Here is a 22,946-nt window from a genome sequence, read left to right as displayed (position 1 = left end):
CTGTCACGCTTACACGCAGAACCCAAATCTTTCCAACCTCTGTGAGCTGACTGGCTTTGAAGCAAAGTCAAAAAAGCATGATCCACATATCAGGACCAATTTGTATTAACCTGAGAAACGCTAAGAAAAATCAACCTTTCTTTTGTAAAACGCATCTCCAACCCATAGGCTTGCAAAGACGAAGATTTACAGATTCCATGACCACACTCTCAACCTGCATGGATTATTACTCCAGATGTCTCTTCCCTCCAAGGCCATAAAAAAAAAATCTTCCTTCACAGAACATAATTAAACATTTACTGCCTTCAGCAGACCCTTTTTTTTTTATCATATTTTCATTAGAAAGAATTAATAAAAACTGTGCATTTGCGGTCATTTCACTGTGACAAAACCATCAGAGGATTCTCCCTCAAACGCATGCAGACACACTCATACCACAGTAAAGCTTCACGCGAACATCTGTGAGCCAGAGATAGGGGCTCTAACTGTCCAGAATGTCATTAAACACTGCTGCTGCAGATTTATATTCTCTCAGTTGTGCCATATGAGCCTGCGTGGTCACATCCTGAGTGTGCAGATGTATAAAAAACACCACACACACATATATAATACATCAAAGCATACTGTACATGAATGGATCTGATATTTTGAGGGGTGGGGGAAAACAGTCAGACATTGTGTTTCCCGAACAAAGTTTGAGGAAGTTAGAGGAAACAGAAAGATGTTAGCTAAATGAGATGAACTTAAGGAAAGAAATAAAGTTGAGCTTTTCATTTTCTTCTTGTCTGGCATCGAGCAAAGGTTATGTCGGTACTGCCACCTGCAGGCTGCAAGGCGACACAACACCTTCAAATCCTAAACAGCTTCTGTCAAGTTTAGTAGTGATCCCTTAGAATAAAACGGTTTAATTTTAGTTTAATTTGTGTAAGCATGAAGCACGAAAGAAAAAAAAAATCTATAGTTCTAATTCTATATTCCTGAGTCACCTCAGCTGGACCGACACCTCCAGGTCAGGTGCAATTTTTCTGCCTTATGATTTCAGAGTTTAAGCAGCGTCCATCACCGTCTCCAAGTGGTGGATGGAGCAAGAGATTTACAAACAGCAGGGATGTGGTACGGATCAATGGATGAGAAAGGGTGGGGCGCAGGGCAACGTGTTGACGGCTAAGCTGGCTGTAAGCAGGCTTAGCAGATGATCTGAGGTGCGGCTGAGGTGTGATCCTGCTGCTAACCATCAGTTAGCACATCTGTGAGCCAGAGACCAACACTTCCCAATTTGGCCCATGTCAGGGTGGTAAAACTTAGCCATAATTTTTTAAAAGATCTTGATGATATTTTGGCATGATAGTACTTCTAAAGTGGTTATTCATAGTTATCAGTTCATCCCCTTCAGATGAATTCTGTTTTTGGAGTCTGGTTTAGATATTTGTCAAAGCCCTATAATGTAGTATTTGGTATCATCTTATAGGGGTCTACTTGGCTTTCATCTAAGACACATTTTGAGTTTCTTTGACCAACACAGACGTCACTAGAGCTCTTCAAATAAAAAAAATAGTACACATTTTTCCACACTTTTCGCCTAAACACATTTCTTTTTAGTCCGCTGGTATTCAGCGACACAAGAGTCAGCAACTGCAATCTTAAATTAGTTGAGGCACCATCTTTGTTTTATGGCAGGAACGTGTAAATAATTCCAACATGGAAACACAAACATTTAAATAATTTATTCCAAGTCAAAATTCTCCCGCTTACAAAAAACAAAACACGACTTTGCAAAGCATCTCTTAAAACATGAAGAGAACGAATAACACAGCTACCTAAAGTAGAAATTTCCCCACCGGCCCTCTGCTCTGCAGAAACATTTGATATAAAATGTGACTATAAAAGACGGATTCACTCGATGCCAGAGCACTAAATCAATGACCTACAAACTGTACAGTTTACACCTAAAAAGGTTTCCAGCAGACTGCGCTGCCTCGCTCATCGGACTGAAAGAGACGCTGAGGGCTTTAGCTTCAGTCAAGCATGGTGTCGGTTCAACACAGATCAGTCCATCAGGAACCCTTGCAGCAGCCTTTCCTCTCGTCCTGAGCCTCTCTTGTCGGCCCCAGCGAACTGGACAGGGTCACTGCGCTGATGGAGCCGCGGGTCACCTCTCTGCTGGCCACCTTCTTATGGATCGCTGGGGAGATCAAACATTTAGGGTGTCGCCTTAAAAGTTGCCCGTAAACCAGAGTGGCGCTGTGTCTCTTCTTACCTGTGAGGACTTCGTTGAAAGCTGCTTCTACGTTTGTGGAGTCCAGCGCCGACGTCTCCATGAACATGAGGCCTTTCTTATCTGGAATGGTGTGGCAAACATCCGACATGATGAAAATCGGTTTATTCCTGAGGGGAAATCCTTTCGGCACATAAGGAAGCAATTGAGTTCACCTGCAAAATCTTTGGCCTCCTCTGTGGGAACGGTCCTGAGGCTCTCCAGGTCTTTCTTGTTGCCCACCAGCATAACCACCATGTGAGGGTCTGCGTGATCATACAGCTCCTTCAGCCACCGCTCGGCGCTCTCGTACGTCAGATGTTTGCTGATGTCGTACACCAGCAGCGCTCCAACCGCTCCTCTGTAGTAGCTGAATGCACCAGAAGGAAACGGAGTTTAGATTCACTTGCTTGGGTCAGTAAAATATTCACACTCTTTTCAGATTTTTATCACGTAAAAAGCACAGACTCCAGTGTGTTTTGTCCACATTTTATACGACAGGTCAAAAAAAAAAAAAAAAAAAGGTAACGTATAATTGTCAAGGCGAAGGAAAAAGCTGTGCGGTTTTCAGAGTTGTTTACAAATAAAAGTCTGAAAAGTGTGGCCTGCATTTGTGTTCAGCCTCCTCTGAGTGTATGTTTGGTTGGTATTCTCTGTGCTTATGGATGAAAAGTTCAGCATGATGCTGCCACTACTATGCTTTTCATGGTAATGAAGTGTTCCGGATCTTAGTGCTCTGCAGGTCAACGCGTCTTGAATGTAGACTAAACCAGGGAGCAATTTACACAAAGACTGACTCTATTTACCAAGTTTGTTCAGTTCAAGGGGGCCCAAATATAAATGCACACCATTTTATTTATTTATGTTTTACATTTTTATTTGCCAAAAATTGTGAGAACCACTTTTCATTTTCACTTTGTGTTGGTCTATCGTATAAAATACTTTGAAAGAATAAGTGGAACAGTACAAGGGGTGTGCATACTTTAGCAAGGTGTGATAAGTACAGAAGAGGTGCAGCTGGTAATAAAAGGGAGGGGTTACCAACAGCAAGTCGCAAATTAACTGATCACTCGATTATCGTGTGTACCTTTGACTTCTCGGATATTAATCTCGCCTGTGTGTGTGTGTGTTTATGTGTGTGTACCCACGCTGAGGTGATTGCCCTGTAACGCTCCAGCCCAGCTGTGTCCCAGATTTGAGCTTTGATGGTGAAGTTGTCCAGCTGGACGGTCCTCGTGCTGAACTCCACGCCGATGGTGGTGCGGCTGTCGTGCAGGAACTCATTCTTGGTGAAGCGGGACAGGAGGTTGCTCTTCCCCACACCGGACTCCCCGATCAAAACCACTGCACAGACACGCGCCAACAAGTTCCCATTATGCCCATTTTTGTTAATAACTGATCACTCCGATTTCGCTGCACGTTTCCTGGAACCAAAATGGATCAGATAACCTTTATCTCATCTGCCACATGCAGACTTTCTGTCACACTCGCTGGATGCCAGATTGTGTGACATCACACCAACGTGGCACATCCACATTGAGTGCGAGTTCAGTCTGGAATGAGGGAAGTAGAAAATCACTGCCGCTCTCGGAAGAAACGCCACGACGCACTGCGCCTGTTCCTCTGGGAGTGTGAGAAGTCATGTTTATCTAGCAGGTCAAAGGTCACAGCATTCAGTCAAAGCAGGCAGGAAGCAATCACTTCCTTATATCTACGCTACATTTTCTTAGAAACAGCAGCAGCAGCAAACAGATAAAATCTGCTTTGTCCCGAGTGTGTAGAAATGCGGCGCAATAATTTCCTTCTTCCAAGACGATTATGGCTGAATTAAACGTGGCTTACCTTTAAATACAAAGTTGTACGAATCATCCGAGCCCATGCTGCACTCAGTGGCGATGGGTCCGTCTTCCACCTCACAAATACCCAGAAGCCACTTTCAAATTTTTTGAAAGGAGTATTTATTAAGAAAGAGAAAACAAAAGTATCCTCCCTCCCTGGTTTTGTGCGAAAGCGGAAAATGACAGGGAGAAAAGAAATCTCTGTTCGCCGTGGAAGACGAGGAGCAGCTCCTGTTTGAAGACGGCCGGAAAACGAAGAAGCAGGACTCCTGATTGCTCATCAGCTGACACCCAGAGGAGGGCTGGGAGGACGGAGAGCAGGTGGAACAGGTAGAACCACTCGCAGGTACAGACTCCACCCTCCGCTGCACTCCCAGACTCATTTGTATGAGAGTAAACCTCGCCCTGCAGGTGGATGCGTGTGAGCCGGGACACGTCACCCTCTTTGACCACCAGTCTCACGTTCGAAATCCAGGAACGCAAGTTCAAGGTTTGAGACGATATTCTAATTTCCATGTTCTTTTTTTAAAGCGAGCACTTTTTTTTTTTTTCTATGGAGATTATAAAAAACAGTGTTAAGTTTAGCCTCACGTGTGGAAAGAGATATTTCTTTCCCTGCAGCTTTGACATTAGGATGAACTGAAAGAGTTCTAATTCAAAGGCTTGAACTTGACCTGTCTGGATTGTCCTACGTTAAAAACAGGATGTTGAAAAACGGAGCTATTAGTAATGTTAATAATCCTTTTAGAAGGTGAGCCTCCTCCCCAACCACTTCTCACGACTTCCATCAGGTTTTCTCTCAGGATTGGCCTGACTTTGACTAATTGTCCGCCTTTCATCGCCATTGACTTTGACCAACTTCCTCAGCCATCCTGAAGAAAAACATCCCCAAAGCACAATGCTGCCACCACCATGTTTCACTGAGGGGAACGGTGTGATCAAGGTGGCGTTCTGTACAACTTTTCTGCCAAACTTTTTACTTAATTTTTTTTCCTTAGGTTGATCAGAAAATCCAGCTTCAGTCTCAACAGCTTCTTTTCCATGCTTTGTGTCTCTCCTTCAATGCTTGTGGCAAACAAGGCTTCTTTTGGCTTCCTTTCAACATTTGCCCTCCTCTTGCAGTTCTCCCACGAAGGCCAGATGTGTAGAGAGCACAATCAAATAGCTGCCCTGTCAACAGATCCTCCCGTCTGGGTCGGATTTCTGTAACTCACCCAGAGCTACTACAGGCCTCTCTGCAGATGCTCTGATCTGCAGTTCTGCCGTAATCTTTACATTTTCAGCTGAATGACTGCAGAGTCTTCTGATCTAAAGCTGGAACCGTTTCAGAACCGTACCCTCCCTTTAATCTCCTTGCTCTACATGCTGCGGTTTGTTCCCCCAACAAACCTGAGGCCTTCGCAGAACAGATGACATTAAATTAAGACACAAAAAATGGACTTTTTACAAACTAGGTGACATCTGGTTGCACTGGATTTTATTTGGGGGGTGCCAGAGTAAAAGGTGTGCATACATTTGCAATGGAAACGTTTCAGATTGTTTTTTTTTTTTTTTGTATTATTTTTAATTGCAAAAGTTTAAAACCAACGTACCCTTTTCACTCCACTTCTCCACAGATGCGTGGTAATTTTGGTCGATTACATGAAACACATTGAAGTTTTAATGCGACAAAAAGTGAAAAAGCTCAAAGGGGGAATGAATATTTTCACAAGGCACTATATATCCTGATTTGGAAAAAAGGGATTAAAACATTCGCCATACTTTTCCACACTGCACAGAGAGTCTCAATTATATGTACTTTAAAAACAAACTTGGAGGCAAATGTAAGCTTTTATTTCACACTTTCCCATTAAAACAAGACAGAACATTGTGGGGCCTTTAAAGTTCCTGGCCCATCACCACACTGTAATCAAAATGAGACGGGGGAATAATGGTTTTTGACCATGATTTATTACTTTTTTTTATTTTATTTTAGTACAGTACTGTTAAAAGTTAGTTCAAACATTTTCGACTGGGAGATGGATTTCTTTATTTTAATTCAGCTGAGGTCAACAGACAGAGCAGAGCTACTGAAGCAGTTGCCAAGTTCACCACAACTACAAATGCTGAGAATTTCAAAAAGAATAAAATAATAATAATAATAATAATAATACAACCTAGACTTTATGATTGGAGCAAAGTATGGTGCCATCACTGTTGTTTTTTTTTTTGTTTTTGTTTTTTTTAAAGCCTTTCCATTATGTCATACTTTGACTCATTTGATTTCCACATGTAATTCATGGAAAATAAATCAGCTTCATATCTAGGTACTAACTGCACCTCAAACAGGAAGAGAGAAGACGAAGAACGATCCGATTTAAACGAAATCAAAGATGGTTTGTAAAATTCATGTTCACAACAGCAACGGCCTGTGCTTCAGGGAAGCCGCTGTGTGACGGAAACGATTATGGTTACAGTCTTGAATGAGAATTTCAGCGGAGGTGGGACGTCACGTCTCCCGTCTGAGGCCGGTCTTTACTACCCATGATCCCCCTGGTCGGAGTCGGACAGCGGGACAAGCGACGGCGACTCAGAAGGAGGAGAAACGATTCCTAGAAGACACTGCGCTTACACGTGGGCACTTTGATCCGGAGTGACGAATTACAACTTTTGGAAGGGTGAAAGTGTGGAAGGCGCTTGCAATAAATAGTGAAAGCTGTTGGGCAAAAACCAGAGGCGTGTGGAAAAGTGTTGAGGACAAGGATGGAGGGAGGGACGGCGGTTGGGACTTCTGCGAGCGTCTGCTCTCCTGCTGGCTTTCAGGATCACAGCTTATAGAAACCACCAACCTGCCCGACGGGAACCGGGCACGATACAGAGCCGACTGCCTTTCACATCGCACGGGTTGCGTTTGGATCACGTGAACGTTTTGCCTACAGAGCGCTACTTCAGATTTACATGAAAGAAACGATGAGTCAAAAAAACCCCCCCCCAAAAATAAACAGTCGGGAGTCCCTTTCTCTTCACGTCAGCACGCGCTTTGAGGAGGGAGCGGTTCAGTCCGACCCCTACAGCAGAACTCTGTGGGTGAAACTGGCTGGATGGTGCCGAACGAAAGAAGTGAAAGGGGGGAAAAGAAAATAGGGAATGATCTTAGAACAGATGCTGAATGAGGGTCTTTCAGTTCTTGCCCAAGTTTCTTCTGTAAGGTTTTGGGACAATGCACATAAATTTCTGTTGGTTCGCAGTGGATTTTGGGTTTGTTATGTGTTAAATGCGTGTTTATGAGCGCGTCAATATGTACTGTATGTCTTTACGAGGGCTGTGAGCCCAGCAGTCTCTCGATAGCGGCGTTGATGTCTCCTCCAGTAGCAATGAGGGCCTGCAGGTTGGCCTCGCGGTTGATGAAGCCCATGGCGTTCAGCTGGTCTAGCTGGGTCTGGAACCGCACCTCTGGGGTTTGGCTCTGATGGGAACAGTCAGTACAGATTGAAATAAGACAAAAAAGAAAAACACCACCATGCACAGTATGGTGATTTCAGTATGCATGTGTGTGTGTGTGTGTGTGTGTGTGTGTGTGTGTGTGTGTGGTCGCGTACCGTTCCGTTTCCTCCTCCACTTCCACCTCCTCCAGCAAACATCTGGAGCATCTGTTGCATCAGCTGCTGCTGAGCAGGGTTTGTTGCAGCACTGCTGGGAGACGAGGCGGGGTTCTCCGCCGGAACGGCGCCTCCTGTGGGCACGCCTGGAATTCCACCCGTCATCAAACTGGGCCAAAAGAAAAAGACAAACACAAATGTTAAATCCAAACTCTAGACTAAATCCCAGTGTGTGTTTGTGCAGGTGACGCCTCGCTCTGCCTACCTGGGCATAAGGCCTGGGGCTTCCGTCTGCAGCGTCTGGAGGCCCTGCTGGATCTGCATTAGAGCTTGCATGGCCCGGGGATTGGTCATGACGGACAGCGCCTCAGGGTTCTGCATCTGGAGACGGGCAGAAATGGAAGCAGACAATTAGCAAAGGTGACTGTAGGCAATTCAAATTTCAGCAGCGTGACTGACGAGACCACAGAAATCAAAGCCAGAAAGATGGTAAGTTTATGTTATAAGCCGTTTAGAATTCAAATACTGGAGGTAAAAATACGTTTTAAAAATTGAGTAATTATTTAAAAAAAAATTTTTATCCCCGATCAGACACGTGTGGTATGAACAAAATACGGATTGGTATAATGCACAGAAAAAAGACACAGAAGTAAAATAAATGATATAAAACAACTTAAATTGTACGTTTTCATCATACAAAAGAAGAAAAACATACTTGAATTGCTAAAATTTAAGAACTTAGTTTTTTTTATTATTCTGATTTTAATAATTTTTTGCGATTTAAATTGATTACTTGCATGAATTACTAAAAAAAAATAGCTTAATTTATACTCAAAAAATATTCAATCAAACTAATGAATAAAATTTTATCTGGCTTCATAACAGTAAAAAAAAAAAAAAAAAAAAACTTTTTGTTTAATAGCAAAACTTAAATAAATACAACGTAAAATGTTGGTTCAAGGTTTATGTAACAAAACATTTTGGATTTTAATTTTTTTTAGCTTAAGGAGCGGCACAGAAAAAATTCCTTTGCTGGGAAGGTATTGATGGATGAACGTATGAATGAACAGACATAACTAAATGTCATTTACAGCCACATATGGAAATATGGACATAATAAAGACATGCTGAGGCCCTGCAGCAGCCCTGATTATAAGACCAGGGAGTGTTTTGCTTCAGTCAGTTTCAAAAACTGTGTTTTAGATGAAAATGGAAACGGTACCTGCTGAAGAAAAATGGGCAGCTGAGATCTGAACTGTTCCTGCAGCTGTGGGTTTCCAGAGAATAATGGATTATTCATCATTACCTGATTGAGGGGAGAAATAAAGTATTAGTCATTTGGCTCCAGCAGCAGTCCACACTGCCTACTCAGTTCGGTTAAATGTTAAAGCAGATATTAGACAGCCAAAAGTATAAACCAATTAGGGCTGAAACGATTCCTCGAATGGTTCGAGTACCTCGATTATTAAAATTCCTCGAGGAAAATTTGCCTGCATCGAAGCTTCGTTAATTTATGTTTTATTAGTTAGCGCACCGTGTTCCGGCCGGGACTTCATTTGCGTTGCGCGGAGCTCTCACTTCCGCCTCTGAGTTGTTGACAAAAGCTAAGTCTCAGCGGCATAAAGTCCAATCTTCAAGATTGGCCCGTGGGGATTTTATTGATTGATGATAATGCCCGACTTTTTATCGTTTTTGGGGAACCAATAAGCATCCTTAAAATGACTGGGGGAATGCCTGGAGTACGGCAGCATTTCTCCTCCGGGGCTGCTGGTTGAAAGCGAACGGCGGGAAGAGCGCTGAGGTGAGCGGATAGACTGAACAGGGCGGGCGGCTGAGTAGCTGATGCTTACCGTGTAAATGTAGCTTTACCGACGAACCGCACAATAAATTTCATATCAGAAACGGGTGGCGGAGCGCATCGTACATGGCTGGTAGATGAGTTTCTGAGTGTGACCAGTGAAGGTGTGGTAAATGTCCCGTATTGCTTCCCCCGTGTTCGTCCCCCAGTCTAACGGTTCGTCAGTCCGCTGGTCTATTTCCTCCCCTCCACCCCATCTTATGTTCGTTCATTCGCCCTCTCCTCCCACTCCAGGCGGCATTTCCCGTATTTTTAAACCCAAAGCGTGACAGGTATGGGGCAAGGTGAGTTTAATTAATCTATTAAACTCACTGAAGATGAATACATAAACTAAAAGCTGGATTGTAGACATTTCTTATAAGCATATTTGTGAGCCTGCCTCTTTGTTATTAAATTCAATATAATTTCAGATTTTTCTATAACTTTTCTTCTGGTTAACTTAGAAAGTGAGCTATTATTGTTACAGGTTAGTTTTCTAAACTACAAAAAAGCAACTGTTAGGGATGCTCAAATATGAAAAATTGGACTGATATTGATATCTGATAGTAACACTGGTATTATGCCAGATTTACCAATATTTCATTTTAGAATTTTTTTTTATCCGATTACTCGATTAATCGTAAGAATAATCGATAGATTACTCGATTACTAAAATATTCGTTTACAACAGCCCTAAAACCAATATAGCTAAAGTATAGAATAAAGACTTGAGGTGATATTTTTTTTTTCTGTAATGTTCAAGAAAATGTGTCCAAGGCCGAGTTAAGTCCAGAATATCAATATTTAATATCAATATCAATATTTAATCTACGACTTTATGATCCTCACCTGTGAGGCTAACTCCGGGTTTTGAGCCAGTGACTGCATCATGCTGCGCATGTACGGAGCAGACAGCATGTTCTGCATCAGCTGAGGGTTTTCGGAGATCTGTTGGAGTAGACTCTGCATGCCGGGGCTGTTGAACATGCCTGCAGCACAAAACAAAAACATCCAGGAGTGAACGTAACTAATAGGGGTGTTAGCAAAACATCGAGCCCTGGAGGCAAAGACGCCGCCGAACACTGGATTCACAGGAACGACAAAAGATTTCAGAGTAACCCCCAGTTTGTCTTTTTACAACTGAATGCTTCACAAATTAAATACTTTTTCTAATCCAATCGATACATTATTGCTTTTACTGTCTCGTTTTGTTCTAGCCCTACAGTCAAAAGATTAAAAAGGCCTGTTTTTAAATTTCACAAATAAAATAAATGTTTCAAAAATTCTAATCTGGTTTTAAAAGCTGCTTATTGCAAAACTAAATAGAATAAAGCCCAGAGTCATTAAAAAGGCGATTTAGTTTAGCACCGACAGGAAGCTGTGAAGCAGATGCTAACTACCCTCACGTTAGCTTCTAGCTGCTTTATTAGCCAACTCTTATCATTACAAAAAAGGCTAAGACCCATTTCCTTTCTTAGTCCAAAACAAAAGCTTCAAACAACAATATGAAGTGTTGAGAATAAGGCACACATATTTAGAAATGGGGATCATAATATTAGCTTAAAGCTCCTCCTGACAAAGTCACAACAGCCCTTTGTGACACAGAATGTAAGAAAAAAACTGGTGCTGAGATTTAGTATCAGGAGAACTCTCCTTATCAAATGCGACATCAGCGAATGTCTCCAGCGTACCATTTCCCAGACTCGCAGGATTGACGCCCAGAGGGTTGGACACACTTGGGTTGGTGGTTCCCGAGGTGCTCGTGCTTCCTGTGGTTCCCCCTCCGCTCTCAGAGGGGTTTGAAGAATTCGGAGGGCCCCACGGGTTGGGCAGAGGCTCTCGGTTCTCTGTCCGCGACGGCTGAGCGCCAGAGTCAGAGTTTCCGCCAAGAGCTGAGAACGGGTTGCTTCCAAACTGTAAAGAAAACATTTTTTAAATACAGTTTAGTACACAGGGTTTAAGTCACAATAAAGTGAGGAGAGATAGAAACGGAGATGTGTAAGGGTTCCTCACAGAGACCTGCTCTCTGGCCGCGCTGAACATGGGCTCCTGGATGTCCGTGTACATCCTCCTCAAGGCATTGTAACCTCCTGGAATGCTCTCCAGGTTGCTCAGGGCGCGGTCCTGGTTTCGCATCATTTCCTGCATCATGGCTGGGTTCCTGGCGAGCTCCATGGTCTGAGAGGCAGGACAAAAAAGGGGGAGGAAGCAAAGCAGATTGAGGTTCAAGCTGAAACACACAATTAACATGTTGAATGAAGAAAATCTGAGTGTTCTCCAGGCACCTTTAGGGCATCTACCCCCTCTCACCTGTCTCATGAGTTCAGGGTTATTGAGCATGTGGGAAATCTCAGGGTTGCGTTCCATCAGCTGCTGCATCTGTGGGTTGGCCATAATCATCTGCCTCATCAGGTCGGGGTTGGACATCATGTTCTGCACCAAGGGGTTCTCCATGATCTGGGAGAGCATCTCCGGGTTGGACATGAGCTGCCTCTGCATCTGCTGCTGCAGCTCCATGAAGTTAGCCGAGCCCATTCCCAGACCAGCTAGACTGGCCAGGTCTCCGAAGCCACCTGCAGGGGGATAAGCGCTGACTTAGCGAGGTAATCTTTGGCAAGGAGAGCGTTTTTAATTAGAGCAGCACGCAGGCGGACTCACTCATTATGTTGGGCGTCTGTGTGGGTGCCTGGCCAGACCCGGTGGGGACTGTTGTGGGGGCAGGGTTGGCGGCCGGACTAGAGGCGCTGGAATTGCCTGCCTGGGTGGAGGTTGAACTAGAGGCTGAGGTGCTACTGCCATCTGCTGCCCTACAGAGGGAAAAAAAAATAGTTAAACTCAAGTTGTCAAAGCTGGTCAGTTGTTTCAGTGAATCAGAAAGTTTTGTATATATAAAAAAAAGTGGCCTTACTTGTGTGCTGTTTTAATGACGAGGTGAACGGTCAGGCCATCTTTGATGCCATGCTGGCTGAGACTGTCACCGTCCTTCAAGATCTTCCCTGCAAAAATCAAAACCAACTGGTCTTGTTTGGCTTTGAACCGCTTCGAGATCTCCTCTTTAAACTGGAAGACATGAAAAAAAATAAATAAATAAATAAATAAATAAAAAACCAGGTAAGATTTCTGCATGGAAAAAAAAAGAAAAGAAAAATATGTCTCCAGGTAGACCGATAATGTTTTGAATGCAAAATGGAAAACACTTCTTGTTGATGGTTTGAGGCCAGGCATGTGCTGGTTGTTGATCTGAAACTGATTTGAAAAGTCGCGTTTTACTTGTGCCCCCACCAGGCTATGTATTGCTTTTTTTTTTTTTTAAGTCTTCTTAAATGTTTGCATTTTTTAAGACTTTATAGTTGGTGTTCATGTATTAATCTTCCAATTTCTGGGGGATACCTTGCAATAATTCATTCTATGGCCTTATTTTCCACTTTTAGTCACATTTTTCTGTTCATGTGAACACTCCTGTTATGCCTGTTGTGATTCTATATGAAGGTTTTTAGAGTAAAAAAATAAAAAATAAAAAAAATAAAAATAAAAATAATATATATATATATATATATATATATATATATATATATATATATATATATATATATATATATATATATAATTCTTATTGCTGTCCTATTTTGCTGCAACTGTTCCTGCCGTTTATAATAAAATAGATTATCCCAGTAAACAGGCAGTGAGCATTAGTGACATCTAGTGGTGAAATAGTGAAACACCATCAAATTAAAGCTCTCCTTGGAAGAGGATCTTACATCAGGCCCACATTTTTTAGGTGTTTTGCAGACATTAAGAAATTAAATATTATATAAAGTTGACTTAAAGTGAAAAACAACAAAAAACTTTTTATTTTTATTTTCATCTAAATCCAAACTAGTGAAAAACAACAAACATGAAGTGGATCCACCCAGAAGTTTCACAATAACCTTAAGGCACGAAGTATTTTGGCCTTCAATATTTATGCAGTTGCAGTTTAGGTACTATAGTTATTAGTTTTCACTGGGATGAAGACAAAAAAATCATGGACAATATTACAATAATTATCAAATCTTCAAGTTAAAAAACATAACATCCAATGAACACATCAAAACCAAAGTACCGTATAAGAATAAAGAGCAAAAGGTTTGATCTCATCAGAATGATGCTGTGATGTATTTTTTTTTTTTACAATTTTGACTTAGTTGATTTAGATCTCCAGCCAGTCATTTATTTATTTATTCAGCGGTTATTCATGCGTGGCTCTCCTAATGTCGCCCCCAGCATGTAGGGACTGAGATCTGGACTTTGAGCGATTGCGACACCTTGATAGTTTTTTTTTTTACCCGTTCTGCTGCAGATTTGCTGCCATTGGTTTTGAGTTCATTGTCCTTTTACGTGATCCGATTTTATCCAAATGCTACCTGTCAGCCCTGGACATTTGGGTTACGGAGGAATTAGTTAATCACAGCCTCAGTTACTGCAAGGATTCTACTGTTTGTGGGAACAAAACAAATCCCTGTATCACTGTGTTTGACAGATTTAACGAGCTCTTGGGGCTGGTTTGGTGTGTTAGTCTTTCCCTAAATACAGCTAACAATCCTAACAATTTTATTCTTTACATTTTTATCAGTTGTAACTTTGCAAACCTATTTTTTGTTGTTGTTGTTATGCTTTGTATGCAAAATCTTCCTAGTTACACCTAATTCCAGTAAATGCATGTTTCAAAAACATTTTTATGTTCTGGTCATTTTCTAAGCATGTGTTGTGTTTTTTTTTTCCTACCCTTTTCTAAAGATAACTTGAGATCTAATCTGTTTGAATATTTAAAACAGGTACTCTGACTTTTTATAAATAGTGAGTATATTGTCAGTGTTATAATAAAACACCGCAGCGCATATTGTATATAAGCCAGTGGTGAGACTGTATAAGTACATGTTAATTATTCATCATGATGATATATGCAAGTATGTTGGAAAAGTATTCAATATCTTTTATGTCTATCTAACTGCTTGGTACGAGCACATAAAAACAGTCAGAAGGTAAATACAGAAAAATGTGCTTTTCTCTCTATGACCATGATAGAAATGTTAAAATGTGAAACGAGAAATACTGGAGGAAAATTGAACGGTATTAAACTTTGTCTTCTGATTTAAAGTAACCAAATGGAAATAGGATGCGATACAAATTGCTTTATTACATAAATGTAACTATAAGTGTGTTTTTAGAATTTTAGGACCGTTTATCTCTTCATAATTCATGAAAACACCTAGAAAAATCATCTGATACAGAGTTGTAGAAGTGCCTGGGTATAAAAGTGTTTGTTTACGGGTATGAAGGGACAAAATTGCCAGGTTTGGCTATAAAATGGAGGCGCGAATTTTCAAGAGGGCAGAGTGACCAGGGGTTACAAAGAGCAAAGCGAGAGTTGGTCTAACAAATCTTGGCCACAGACAAAAGACGCAGCATTTACACTAATCCTTTGCGTCCTGTGAGCAAAACGCTGCGCTGAAGTCAGTCACTGTTCACCATCATTTTCTCATTGACTTAAAATACTACAGTTTTGCAATAATTACACCAAAATAAATAAATCACAATATGATCCATCTGCTTTAATTTAAAACAAGACTTTACTCAGTCAGCAGGCCAGCAGTATTCAGCAACAGCTGGGGGAGGGTCAGTTCTGCAGCTTGGAGAAAATTCCAGTTGGGATGATAGGAAGAGTATTATGGAAAAATGTAGCATTTGTGAAATCGCAACTTGATGTTAGTTGAGGCTTAATTCAGTCTAAAATATTACAAAATGTGTGTTCAATATGGTCAATTTATATTGATTTTGTGTAGGGCACCTCCATAAAAGACTGCATGTTGCTTTGTTTTCACTAAATAACTTCCAAGGAGCTTAATGGGGGGGAAAAAAGTGGCATATTTGAATTTCCTTCGGACATCATCTTAACAAAAGTCATTTATTTTCTTCATCCATGTTACTTGTAATGTTACATTTATTGAATAAAGCTAAAACACACTTTCAAACATAAGTAATAATATCCCAAAAACATAAACACATGTATACATGTATTACTGCACAAGAGGAACCAACATTAGTACACACACCTCTGAACACCCTGCTCTGAATGTGATTACATAGAGTGCCTTGCTTTTCCAGGTGAATCCGTCGCCAAGCCAACAGCAGCACTGAGGATACTAGAAATCCCCAAGAAGCCCGAATGACTCAGGAGCAGCAATGAGAATGTTCTAGACTGAAAGACAGCTTCGACTTTTTTATCAGGCTGTGGAGCTGAAGTGGGAAATGAAAGCGATACACGATGGGCCAGTTATATGGAACCACTTCCATGGCTCTGTCGGAGTGTTATTGCTTCTCGCAGTTAGCACAGTAAGCGCGTACTCGTCAGCTGACACTTGTTCAGCTACATAGTTGGTCCGAATAACAGGCTAACTTAGCTCCCCGGCTAGCAATTGACTGGCTAGCCGGTTAGCAATTTTCAAATCTTAGCGCGGTCGTTTCGTAGAGTGGGATATTTACAACGAAATGGTTGCCGACTAAATGGCAACCTAACCAATAGTATTTCGATTTCACACAGCCGCTTTCATTCCCAGCAGCCCCAGTTAGCCGGTAAGAGTGGTGATACATGCTAATGGTTTAGCTTCCTAGCTGAAGTTGTGGGCATGACGTTAGAGCGCAACGATGAACAGCATCCGACCAACCTGAGTGACAGAAGCGTCCTCTGCGATGGCGATCTCTTCCTTGTCCTTGGGTGTTTTCACTGTGACCTTGATAATTGTCCCCTCGGAGGCTTCGGGTTTATTATTATTGTTGTTACCAAGATCTGCGGCGCCTTGCTCAGCCATCTTTACTCCGCCGATGGAACAGCTCGGATCTAACTTTCACTTCCGGTTCAAATCAGGTCTCGTGTTTTTTTTTTCTTTCTGTTTTTTCATACACCCAGTCGGTCCAAGTAGTTCCGGTATGAGTTCATCGGTTAAAAGTTCACAAAATAATAATAAAAAAAATAATAGAGGGATTTATTCTAATATTAAAATGTAAGGAAACTGACCAAATTTAAACCACTGATCTGAACTATTGCTTTTCAATGAATGCATTTAATAAATACGGTGCCTCTTAAGTGCTAATCACATCGACAACTTACTAAACACTAGTACAATTTTTGAAGACAACAAAAAATTAAAACCAACTAGTTATACCTGTATTAAAGATGCAGTAATCAATCGGCCAAGAAATTGTATACACAAATTTCCTTGAATTTAAAATATTTAATTTATTTGTAAATTGCATCACAACTGAAAACTTTCCCCCTTTTTGGTTTGCACAGGAAAATCAACATTTCAGATGTTGAGCCACTTCACATTTTTCCCCCCAGATTTTACTTCACTTCAAAGCTAACATGTTGTCTGTTTAGATAGAAATAATTATATTTTTAGATGAACCAATACTGAAAGCTATTTAAAAACCCACAAATCATCATATGAATAAAATAGAAATAGGCTTTTTTAAGTTTCCAAAGTGAGTATTAAAAAAACAGTCAACATGATCCAATTCATACTCAGCTGTGGGTTAAACTTGAAGTTTTCTAATTGCTTCACTTTAATTCTAAGAAGAAATGAAGCAGACATGTAGCCTTTCGTTCTGAGAATATCTTTGTTCATCGACACCTTTCAAACTATCGCCCTCGCAAGAGTTTCCACAACGGTTCAATGTACTCAGTTGACTTTAGTTGGCTTATTGAATCGTGTGGTCTGCGATCCCTCAGCTCAGTTGCTAAGTGTGTAATCTCCAGTCTTTCTGTTGTGAAACAAAAAACATTACTGAAATCCATCTGTTAGTATATGAGTTCATATACTACATATACTTCATGTCTGTGAAGAGTCTGAAAGTCTCGAACTGTTTAACACTGATGCCAGCACATTTGCTGTGTGTCTATGCCTCACGCCAAACAAAACCCATTTTGGAGAGTTGGTCCTTTAGCTCTAATTTAGGGTTAAATCAACACTAACACTATATGAGATTGATAGTTCCACACTGGCTAATTAGAAGTAGAACTCTTTAAATATAAACATTAATTCAAAAATAGGTGAAATTTGTGTTATTGAAAAACTCTTCTAACCAAAGATGAAATAGCACCTTGCAGTTCATTTCTCTTCACTTCACCAAGGAGGCCGTCCATGAGGTGTCCCAAAGGCATCTGGTATGGATGTTATATTCCATGCACAAGATTTATGAAACCTGTACATAGTTTATCCAGTCTATCCAAATTCAAAGCCTCAAGTAGAATTCATTCAGTTAGGGTTATTGTTTTTTGTCTTGCTGTTTTGATTTGTCCAGGATTTCTGTTTTTTTTTTATGTCCTGCAGTTTATTTGTGCAATATTCAAAATATTTATATTATATATATTTCCTGGAAATAGCTCTTACTGTTCCAGGCACTATTCTGTTTTCTTTCTTTGGTTATTACAAATTTTCTGATCCACCAAAACAACTCTTTCTTCAAGACTTATATGTTTAGTTGTTCCTATTGCTAATGCTTGAATGAATTGTGTATGCTCCTTCTTATCCTTCTTTTTAATAAAAAATAATAGTAAGTAAAATGCTTGTGTTGTGTAATTATCTGTCATCTACTGAGTCTTATCAAATATATCTCTTCAAGGAATTAGGATATTGATTCTTTGTTTGCTGTTCATGTCAACAAAAAAAGACAAGCACCTCCTAGTAAAGGCTTGACATGTTTGCATTATGTAGACAGACTTAAAAGCATTTAATATCAACAATAAAGCAAGGCAGTTGAAAATTAATTTCTTTTTCATATGTCATATAGGTAGATGAAAGTATTTCTTACAGTAGCGTGCAGAAGCTGCTGCGCATTTGAAACATTTTTGTTTTTATGTTTTATCAGATTTTAAACCCTGCTGTGTTGTCCCCATGCTGTGGAGCATTCACCCTTTATGTGAAGCCCCATTGAGGCAGTGCTGAAAGAAAAGTGTTTGTTTCAGCAAGTTGCATTGACACAGTAGGTCCTGCATACCTATGCACATCCCCAGTTCTAGAGTACACCATTTACAAACAAACAAATGTGCCCCTCTCTAAAAAAAAAAAAAAAAGGTAAGGACCTCTGCGTTACCCCTTCTCCAAGGCCCCATTAACCCTATTGGGGATACACCAACATGTACAAATCACATGCACTGTAGGGTCCTCATTCAAATGCAGCCCCCACTGGGAGACTGAGGGCAGTAAAGGATTTTGCCTCCATCAACAAAAAAAGAAAAGAGGGCGACCTTTTGCCTGTATATTGTCTGTGAAACTCTCTCTCTCTCCCTCCTGGTAGCCCCCTCCCAAAGAGAGCAACGACCCACTCTGTTTTTCATTCTTTACCTCTGCAAGGTGGGAAGTAGGGAGCGTACGTTTCCAGAATCAAGGTAAGACAGTGTATCTGAGTGGGTTTCCCTACCTGTGTGTGATTGGACATGCAGGCCCGCAGAATCAGATTTAACCTCATTGTACTCATGAGCAAATGGCCGTGAGGGTTTGGACGAGGAACAAGCTGCAGCATCAGAACAGTAGCTTTTTATTAGGTTTGTTTTAGCAATGTCTCCAGTAAAGCAGAGGTAAACGTCTTTTCCGGAAATCTTATGTGCACTGATGATGTTTTCTCACAGATTCTAGAGGAGATGCAGCGTTGAGTGTAATTATTAGAGGTTGATATGCAGGAAAAATACCAACCCTTCCTCAAATATCTATACATATTTCTCATGTCTTGTTCTACAGCTCAGATCTTTTTTTGAAAACTGCTCCTCTGCTGTCTTATCCTAAGATTGCTTTATTTGTCCCTTTCTCCAGCCTTTCCATCTTGGATAATAAGTTGTTCAAATGTATTAAATTTCAAGTTGGTGTCTACGATGTGTTTGTTATTGCACAGTTCCTCTGCAGCGGCCCCGTTGTCTCAGCTCAAGATGTACAGCTTCATGGGTGGGGGCCTGTTCTGTGCCATCGTGGGCAACATCCTGCTGGTGGTCTCCACCGCCACGGACTACTGGATGCAGTATCGTCTGTCTGGAAACTACGCCCACCAGGGTCTCTGGCGGTACTGCATGTCCAACAAGTGCTACATGCAGACCGACAGCATAGGTAAGATCATTTCCAGGTTCGAAATTTTAACACTTTAAGGCATGAATTGTGAGATTTTTATTTTCTGAGTGTTTTCAGTCATCTTCAACACGAAGAATATGTTTGGTGAATCCTTATTTTAATGTACTTTTCAAACTTTTTTTGTGCGTCTTCTCAGCGTAATAACATTCATCTAGGTTCTGAAGTTTGCGACAAACACATTGGTAATACATAGGCACATTTGAAAGAATTCAAAGAAAAAGCAAATAATCTTCATATTTAAAACAAATAACCAGGCATTTATAAGAGTTTAAAAATTTGCACCAAGAAGGATATTGGGTGATTTGTTTTTTTAGGGGCATTTATTGGTCAGTAAATCAGATAAAGAGAAAACCTGCAGCAACAGGAACAAGAGTGTGATTTGAGCTCAGGACAACTGGGTTGAGGATTACCGCCTCCACACACGGCGCACCTGTTCTTCTGACTGAGCCACCTGGTGCCCCTAGTACATTTTTGTTTTTGGTGTAAAGTCATGTTAAGTAATAAAAACTGCATTTGTTGATTCTTTTCTGTTATGGAAACAATGGGGACTGATCAAAACTGCTAACACAGTGGCTCAGTTCAGCAGAGAAATGATGGGCCAATAAGATCTTATTGGTTGGTTAGATGACATAACGAGTTCCTCTTCCAATTAGACGATTATTGACTCATTATATCTGGTCAATTAAAGTTTTTCACACACTTTCCCGGCCAGTTGTGTCCTTTCCAACCCAGTGCATATGTGTCTAAGTGTGTGCATTAGCAGTGTGTGTGTGTTTTTGTGCTTCTCACCTTGCTGTTGCGATCCAGTTGCAATATGGCAGACAAGAGGGCCTTGTTGTGGGTAGTGAGGGGAACTGAAAGAGTCAATGGAATATCCCTTAAGGTTTTTGAACTTCCTAAGGCACATGGTGCCACAGGATCAAAAACAGAACCACCAGACTGTCTCACGTTGTTAAACTGCTGACCTGTTGTCATGATTATGCACTTTATGTTATTGCACTTACTGTAAATGTTTTATTATTATTATTTCCCTTAGTTTCTGTTTTGAGAAACACAAAGAGGAATGCTGATTTGTTTTTGTGTGCTAATGGTTGCACAATGGAATACCAATAAATGCATTAAATCGATTGGTGGCAATGATGAAATAAGATTTCTACCTGTTCCTTCCAGCTTATTGGAATGCCACCAGGGCCTTCATGATCCTGTCGGGAATGTCGTGCTTCGCAGGCATCATCGCCGGCATCATGTCCTTCTCACACTTCTCCTCCTTCGAAAGGTTCAACCGCTCCTTTGCTGCAGGAATCATGTTTTTTATCTCCAGTGGGTTTCCATCATTTGCCTTTAGAGCAAAAGACACAGTCAGTGGTTTTTATTTTAATGTAAATGGACCATAGAGTATGACTGACAAGAACTTTCTGATTCTCAGCTTTCTTTGTACTGCTGGCTATGGCGATCTACACCGGCGTGACGGTGAACTTCCTGGGAAAGCGCTTCGGCGACTGGCGTTTCTCCTGGTCCTACATCTTGGGCTGGGTGGCCATGCTCATGACCTTCTTTGCAGGTGTGAAATGATAAAATGCGGCTCCATCTAAAAGCCTAATTCTCAGAACAAATCCCATGTCTCGTTCTAAAAGAAAGCAGCCAGGTTGTTGCAAAGTTTAAAGCTGCCACAACCACTACAAGTGCTGTTTCTTGCAGGTATTTTCTACATATGCGCCTACAGAATGTGTGAGTGCCGGAGGGGAACTGGGCCACGCTAGATGTCTCCAGAACACAGAGGACTCTTAGTTTGGATCGACAAGCAGGAAGCATCAGGGGGAGTCACGACTGATCCAATGAAGATGCAACATCTGATGGAGACGCTCTCGCAGGTCTTTGGTGGTCTGCTCGACTTGTTTGTGAAAGGATGCGGGAGCACAGTTTTTATTCTAGGAATGCTCGACATCGACAAACTTAAGGCATTATTCGCCAGCAGATGGCAGCACTAACACAGCTGACCACGCTCTTCCTTTGCTTAACACAGTTGATTTGAATATTGCATTGACTGAGATAATAAACATGTTATAGAAAGAAGATTGTTCATCATTCCTGTATGGTGATATAATGTGAATTTGTTTAATTGGACATGATGTAACAACACAGATAGATTCTCGTCTTATACATGCAGAAAAAAAAAACTTTGAGAGAGCATTCATTCTATAATTTGAATTAAAACTGGCAAATTTCTGAGGGCTGTACATTTGTCTCATGCATTTTTTTCCTTGATAAGCTGACAAAAGTGATAATCAGCCGTATAAAGCTGTGAGTTGCATGGGAACTCAGCAGGATGTTCCTTATCATTTTACTCGACAGACAACAATTTGCACAAAGACTGATGGCAAACAAAAAAAAATGCAGCCAAAGGCCGGGGAACCTGGGCGGAGGGCTCCCGCTACTGATTGTCTAACTCCCCTTTGTCAGTGAATGCAGTTTCCTCCTTTTTCTTGGTATTCGCTCAATCCTCTTCATTAGCGTGGAAGAAAGGAGAACCACAGCTGATGTAATGAATGCTTTGACTACTTTGTGACGCAGAAACGATGACAGAAATGTAAACATGTCCGGAGAAAGATTCAGCTTCCATACTTGGTTGAAGAGGCTGCTGGAAAGAGATAAGCTTTCTAATGTTGTCCGGGGTTTTTAACATTGCGCCTTAAATCATCCACAAAGGTCACGACCTAGGAGAGGGGAAACGTCACAATTTATTTTTAGTTATCTCTGCTCAAATCAAAATGAGTGACATTTAATTTAATGCAGAGTTTGTACAAATGTAAGAGTGTCAAACACTCATTCTATGTTTTAAAAAAAAACACGATAAATTCAGGTGTTAGAGACTATTGTCGTGAAAAAGTGGAAAGATTCTGCGACTACAAATATTGAGAGCACTACATTCATACACCAATATCTGACATAGTATTATATATAGTTGGAGAAAAGAATAAAAGAAAACTCAGATTGAAAACATAAACTTTGGCTGATTTTGTTAACCATTTGTTCTGACCTCCTTACTTTGTATGGAAGATAAACGGAGATGTTGGCTGCCTGAGAAGAAACAGGAACTCATTGATTACTAGAAGAAGGATTTTCAACGCTTTGCTAAACTTAGAACAGTGACCAATGCATTACCACATTTTTTCAGATACATTTAACTAATCAGAATCGTCAGCAGCGCCACTGATTGTGGCTCTAGTGATTTTTCTACAATCAATGAACATGGGATTTCCCCCCACCCACATATGAAATCAC

At 41.0% G+C, this 22,946-nt stretch overlaps 3 protein-coding genes across 4 annotated transcripts; 1 reads left to right on the top strand and 2 right to left on the bottom strand.

Moving 5' to 3' along the window:
- Nucleotides 1–1,709: 1,709 nt before the first annotated feature.
- Nucleotides 1,710–4,377, bottom strand: LOC106927014 (ras-related protein Rab-25-like). The gene is made up of 5 exons (XM_015002292.2): nucleotides 4,097–4,377; nucleotides 3,403–3,598; nucleotides 2,431–2,624; nucleotides 2,258–2,338; nucleotides 1,710–2,182 (listed from the first exon to the last, which is right to left on the bottom strand). The coding sequence occupies exons 1-5, from the start codon at nucleotides 4,131–4,133 to the stop codon at nucleotides 2,055–2,057; spliced, it is 636 nt and encodes a 211-aa protein (XP_014857778.1). The 5' UTR covers nucleotides 4,134–4,377; the 3' UTR covers nucleotides 1,710–2,054.
- Nucleotides 4,378–5,903: 1,526 nt separating this feature from the next.
- ubqln4 (ubiquilin 4) lies at nucleotides 5,904–16,420 on the bottom strand. 2 transcript variants are annotated; one of them, XM_015002289.2, is made up of 11 exons: nucleotides 16,212–16,420; nucleotides 12,416–12,567; nucleotides 12,166–12,314; nucleotides 11,818–12,080; nucleotides 11,521–11,685; nucleotides 11,199–11,421; nucleotides 10,357–10,496; nucleotides 8,893–8,976; nucleotides 7,936–8,051; nucleotides 7,671–7,839; nucleotides 5,904–7,537 (listed from the first exon to the last, which is right to left on the bottom strand). In XM_015002289.2, exons 1-11 carry the CDS (start codon nucleotides 16,353–16,355, stop codon nucleotides 7,385–7,387), a joined length of 1,758 nt encoding a protein of 585 aa, XP_014857775.1. In that variant the 5' UTR covers nucleotides 16,356–16,420; the 3' UTR covers nucleotides 5,904–7,384. The 2 variants fall into 2 exon arrangements, with proteins under 2 accessions (XP_014857775.1, XP_014857777.1); XM_015002291.2 differs by having other exon boundaries at nucleotides 11,527–11,685; nucleotides 16,212–16,418.
- Nucleotides 16,421–19,421: 3,001 nt separating this feature from the next.
- On the top strand, nucleotides 19,422–21,903 carry LOC106927003 (lens fiber membrane intrinsic protein-like). The gene is made up of 4 exons (XM_015002253.2): nucleotides 19,422–19,643; nucleotides 20,835–20,984; nucleotides 21,091–21,225; nucleotides 21,363–21,903. Exons 1-4 carry the CDS (start codon nucleotides 19,469–19,471, stop codon nucleotides 21,422–21,424), a joined length of 522 nt encoding a protein of 173 aa, XP_014857739.1. The 5' UTR covers nucleotides 19,422–19,468; the 3' UTR covers nucleotides 21,425–21,903.
- Nucleotides 21,904–22,946: the final 1,043 nt, after the last annotated feature.

This window comes from Poecilia mexicana, unplaced genomic scaffold, assembly GCF_051168715.1.
Source record: "Poecilia mexicana isolate PSO_F unplaced genomic scaffold, ASM5116871v1 scaffold_11, whole genome shotgun sequence".
Lineage (NCBI taxonomy): Eukaryota > Metazoa > Chordata > Actinopteri > Cyprinodontiformes > Poeciliidae > Poecilia > Poecilia mexicana.
This window is presented reverse-complemented; position numbering and strand designations above follow the sequence as displayed.

Coding starts and splice junctions, on each gene's coding strand:
- LOC106927014 (XM_015002292.2), bottom strand. CDS start 4,133: ATGGGCTCGGATGATTCGTACAACTTTGTATTTAAAG. Junction 3,599..4,096: donor GTACAACTTTGTATTTAAAG/GTAAGCCACGTT, acceptor GTGTCTGTGCAG/TGGTTTTGATCGGGGAGTCC. Junction 2,625..3,402: donor TACAGGGCAATCACCTCAGC/GTGGGTACACAC, acceptor TGGTGCATTCAG/CTACTACAGAGGAGCGGTTG.
- ubqln4 (XM_015002289.2), bottom strand. CDS start 16,355: ATGGCTGAGCAAGGCGCCGCAGATCTTGGTAACAACAATAATAATAAA. Junction 12,081..12,165: donor ACAGACGCCCAACATAATGA/GTGAGTCCGCCT, acceptor ATCCCCCTGCAG/GTGGCTTCGGAGACCTGGCC. Junction 8,052..8,892: donor TGCCCATTTTTCTTCAGCAG/GTACCGTTTCCA, acceptor GCCCGTCTCCAG/ATGCAGAACCCTGAGGCGCT.
- LOC106927003 (XM_015002253.2), top strand. CDS start 19,469: ATGTACAGCTTCATGGGTGGGGGCCTGTTCTGTGCCATCGTGGGCAAC. Junction 19,644..20,834: donor CATGCAGACCGACAGCATAG/GTAAGATCATTT, acceptor TGTTCCTTCCAG/CTTATTGGAATGCCACCAGG. Junction 20,985..21,090: donor AATCATGTTTTTTATCTCCA/GTGGGTTTCCAT, acceptor TCTGATTCTCAG/CTTTCTTTGTACTGCTGGCT.